We start from the raw sequence: 4,253 nt of genomic DNA, 5'->3' as shown, positions 1-4,253 counted from the left end.
GGGAGGGAGGCAGAAGAGATGCATAAGAGAGGCGGTGAAGAGAGGCGATGAAGAGAGAGAGAGAGAGTAAGGTGGCAAATTATGATTAGCAAAGGCGAAAACGGAAAGCAATAACATTTGCGATTTCAATTTGCCCTCGTTCTACTTATTCACCTGCTGCTGAGCGGTGCCGGCGTGGCACATCAGGCTAATAGAAACGAAAAGAAACCGGAACTTGGGACCTCTACCTCCACCTTACTTTGTCAAAATCAGCTCACACGACTATAATTAACTATATCCTTGACATAATTATGTCCGATTTAACTGCTATTGAATAAGTCCGCGCTGCGCTGTTTTTGGTCATGGCTGCGCCGCGTCAGCCCTCTACGCAGATAGAGGTTTACGGTCCACGGGGCTTAAAACTGTCGTTTTCTGAAACAGGTCAAGAATGTCAGTAGTTAGGTGGTCAGTTGTGAGTTACCCCGCAAAAATGCTCGCCAGTAAAAGTCATTCGTCCCCCAATCCCATCAGACTTTTAATATGCTTTTTTTATCTTCGAAAGAATTTATTTGCTTACCGTCTTTAGGAGATTAATTTTTTTGAAGCTTCCTGAAAGTTATGCATCATACCTGAAGGCGGGAAAATAGTTTTTACGCTGTCGTAATATTTGAGTTGAATGTGCTTAGCTTTTCGATGATCTAATACATATTTTCCGATAACTTCTACTTTACTAACCTGTGTTTGTTGTTGTTGTTGGCTTTGTTGTTGTTGTTGCTGTTGCTCCTGCTCCTCCTCTTGCTGCTGCTGTTGCTGTTGTTGTTGCAGTTGCTGTTGTTGTTGCAGTTGCTGCTGCAGCTGCAGTTGCTGCTGTTGTTGTTGCTGCAGCTGCTGCTCCTCCTGCTGGCGCAGCGCCGCCACCGCCTTGCTGCCCATGGCGAACTGCGCCGTGGTCACGGCCTGGCCGTGGTTCGTCGTGTACGACACGATGGGGTGGTAGCCCCAGCTGTCGGTGATGTAGCTCACGGACTGCTGCAGCGAGGTGGGCCCCAGCGGCGAGGCCATGGCGCCGTGGCCCATGGGCACGCTCACGAAGTAGCCGCCCAGCGTGTGCGGGCCCTCGCGGCTCTCCACGCGGCCCGAGTGCGCGCCCAGCCCGTCCAGCACCGAGTACTCGTACTTGTACTTGGACGAGTCCTGCAACAACAAAAGGCCGAGCCGGGGGGTCAGCAAAGGACACGTTCAAAAACATCTCTCTATAGAGAGAGTGAGGAAGGCGAAGGGGCTTTTGCCCTCTGGTAGAGACTGTCCAAAAATACATTTTTCAGTTTGTTTCCTAAAAGAAAGAAACAGTAACGAAAACAGGAAACAGCACAAATAAATAACCCATATGGAATTTCTGACTCTCTCCCTGCAGTACACTGAGATAGCTTTCTGTCAATGGCAATAATTTAGCTTGGACGGGAGGCCCACAGCGGAAGGAGCAGCCCCAGTGCCCCGGTGCATCCGTGCATCCCTCAGGCAATCAGCATGGTAATTAAGCGCGCTGTGACACTCGCGTGCTAATAGCAACGTCGAACACATCGTTAGGAAGGAGGCGCGTCCGTGGGGAACTGATAGGAAGGGAGGGGTGGGGGGGGCGCGGGCGAATGGGGAAAGGGGGTGGCACCACACTACACCGGGAGGCGGCCAGGGAGAGGGAGGAGGGGGCGCCAGGCGCGCAGGAGGGGGAGCAGGGGCACCTACATCTTGTAATGGGCTGGCAAACAAATAAGGTGTGCGAGTTGCGCAAACAGCACTAATAGTCTGCTGCCCCGATCTCGCGGCGCGCAAGCGCACACAAACACACACACGTGCACACGTACTACACTGCTCACGTGAGCAAACTGTTCATGGCAGAGCGGCATATAAGTTATTGCTCAGAGGGACCTGTCGTATGACCGCATTTTTATTTTATATCATCTTTAACGTTATTTTATAATAGATGTGATTCCATACTCCTTCTGCTGATTGCGGAAAAACAAATCTTCGACGAGGACTTTCGACATCCATTTGCAATGAAAGCTCGACACTCTGTGCCATAAAAGCGGTAGTAAAACTAGTTGAAGAAGCAATGCAAGTCCCTGCAGAAGTATGAAATAATTTAGGGAATTCTTACTCTTTACAACCCGTTTGCTGTGTGTGAAAACTTCACATGACGAGACAACAAAACAAATAGGTTCTTCCGCACTGAGAGTGTAAATGAAAGATGACCCACAAAAGTACAATCCCCTTACGAAACCCCTGGGTGGATGGCTCCAAGTGCACAATGCCAGCTGAGACTTTTTCTACCTGGTACTGCCTTATTTTTATTATCATTACTCCTATTACTTTTGGGAGCACGAAAGTAAAAAGGGGGAGGGGGGAGTAGTGTCCACAGAGATGACAAGGAGCAGCAAGAAAAGTGATTTTAAAAAACGCGTTTTCTTGGTGTCGGACCGAACTCACTGCCGCTGTCGTGGCCTCGTGCACCATGGTCAAGCTGGGAGAGGCGTGCGGATGGCCCGGATGGCCGCAACACGACTCGCGCGGTAACGTCCTCCGGGTAGGATTATACAGAGAGGGCAAAAACTATACAGAAATTACCCAGATTCACGTCATTTCATTTTACTTTTTCTTTTTTTGGTTATGTCAAGGAAGCGTTAGAGCAAGATCAGCAGCAGCAGCGGGGGTTGGAGAAAGGCGCCGGGCGGGAGGCATGCGGCAGCTCCACGGAGAAGGACAAGGAGAGCTGATCATTGCTGCACTATTTATAGGGCGAAAGCCCTCGCGGCCGCGTCCCTCTCAGAGTGCCTGCGCCTGCGCCGGTGCCTACCCCTCTCCTCTCTCCTCCTCCCACTCTCTGGCTGCTGCCTCTCATCAGAGGGCTTAGCGGACGGTTGACGGCCTCCCGATCGGCTGTCCCCGCTTGTCGGCGTGGCGGGGCGTGGCGGGGCGTGGCGGGGAGGGGCGTTGCGGGGGTGTTGCCGATATATATCTGTATGTAATAGGCTGGAGGACGAGACGGGAAAGTGATGCCTGCCGCCCGCCCGCGCCGCTCAGCCACTCCAAACAACTTTCACTCCCCATGCATAAATATACGTAGGCGTTACTTTTTGAACCCGGTTTGGTTTTCGCAGAGTCGCATTACGGGTCTCCGTTTTGTTGTTCGGCCAATAACGTGGCTCCGCGCAGCGCCGCCGCAGCCAGGAGAGTCGGCAGTGACAGCGGCTGCTGCTGCGGCGCGTCACAGGCAGGCGTACCCGGCCCGACCTGGTCGCGCCGCAGAGTCCACTGCGGGAAAAAAAACAACGCGCAAACCCTGTGTGGGACCCACGCGAGCAGGCACCTTCCGCTCAAGTTCATTTGGGTTAGGTTAGGTAAGGTTAGGTTAGGTTAGGGGACTTAGCACAAAATGAATAGCAGTCTTTGGAATTAAGTAGTGGAGGTGACGGCAAAATAAGTAAACCTGTAGTAACCGTGCGCTTGCATGGTGGCGCTCTATTTGCTTTTGGGCCGTGATACCTTAGTCAGTCGGTATGACTCCCACTTCCATTGTAACATGCAAGTCGGTCGGAGCCCGCCAAAACATAAAACGTTCTGTCTGATGGGCGTGCGCGTTCCCCAGACCCATAACGCTTCAAAATGTTGCCCGTGCGCCCGGCCGCTCCCCCAACAGGTAGGTGCCGTTGTCATCGGAAATTGTGTGTACATTACACACGACGGCGCAGCGACGAGACGGTAAAATCGCACGAAAGACAGACTGACGTAACTCGCGGCGGCGGGAAAGCCAAGTCCGCATTCGCGGAGCAGGGTGGCGGCCGGGTGGCGGGGCCCCGCGCGTGGGACTGGTCCTGGGCGGCATGCGCCCGTGGTGGTCAGACAATGCGCGGCTCCCGGCGCGTTACCGGTGGTGGCAGCCGGGAGGCGCCGAGGGCCGATGGTCATCTGCGCCGCGTGTACCTGGGGGAGTTAGGGGGCCGGGAGTAAATGCCGGCGCCGCTGCCGGGGTTCGCGCGGACCGGCCATCTGCGCTGGGCCGCTTGTGTGATCCCCTCTGGCTGAAAATGCCCATCCGCGCCGGCTGTGATGTTGGTTGCCTATTCGTAATATTGCGGGCGCCGTGCACCGGCCGGCATGTGCGGGTAAAGATACTGCCAATGCAGCGTTGCACTTCGCTTTGCTTTAATATACAATGAGGCAAACCCAAACTAACAAACCTAATTTAATACAGCAGATCAGTAAAGATACTGCCAATG

At 53.6% G+C, this 4,253-nt stretch overlaps 1 protein-coding gene across 1 annotated transcript in view; it reads right to left on the bottom strand.

Annotated features, from left to right (window-relative positions):
* Positions 1 to 22: 22 nt before the first annotated feature.
* The window catches only part of LOC127750984 (vacuolar protein-sorting-associated protein 36-like), a 33,125-nt gene continuing 28,894 nt past the window's right edge, over positions 23 to 4,253 (bottom strand). Inside the window, exon 3 of the mRNA XM_052273830.1 lies at positions 23 to 1,173. Within this exon, the coding sequence (XP_052129790.1) occupies positions 562 to 1,173 (612 nt within the window). The 3' untranslated portion in view covers positions 23 to 561. The remainder of the gene's footprint in view (positions 1,174 to 4,253) is intronic.

Source organism: Frankliniella occidentalis, unplaced genomic scaffold, assembly GCF_000697945.3.
Source record: "Frankliniella occidentalis isolate FOCC.00 unplaced genomic scaffold, Focc_3.1 Scaffold7, whole genome shotgun sequence".
NCBI classification, from domain to species: domain Eukaryota; kingdom Metazoa; phylum Arthropoda; class Insecta; order Thysanoptera; family Thripidae; genus Frankliniella; species Frankliniella occidentalis.
This window is presented reverse-complemented; position numbering and strand designations above follow the sequence as displayed.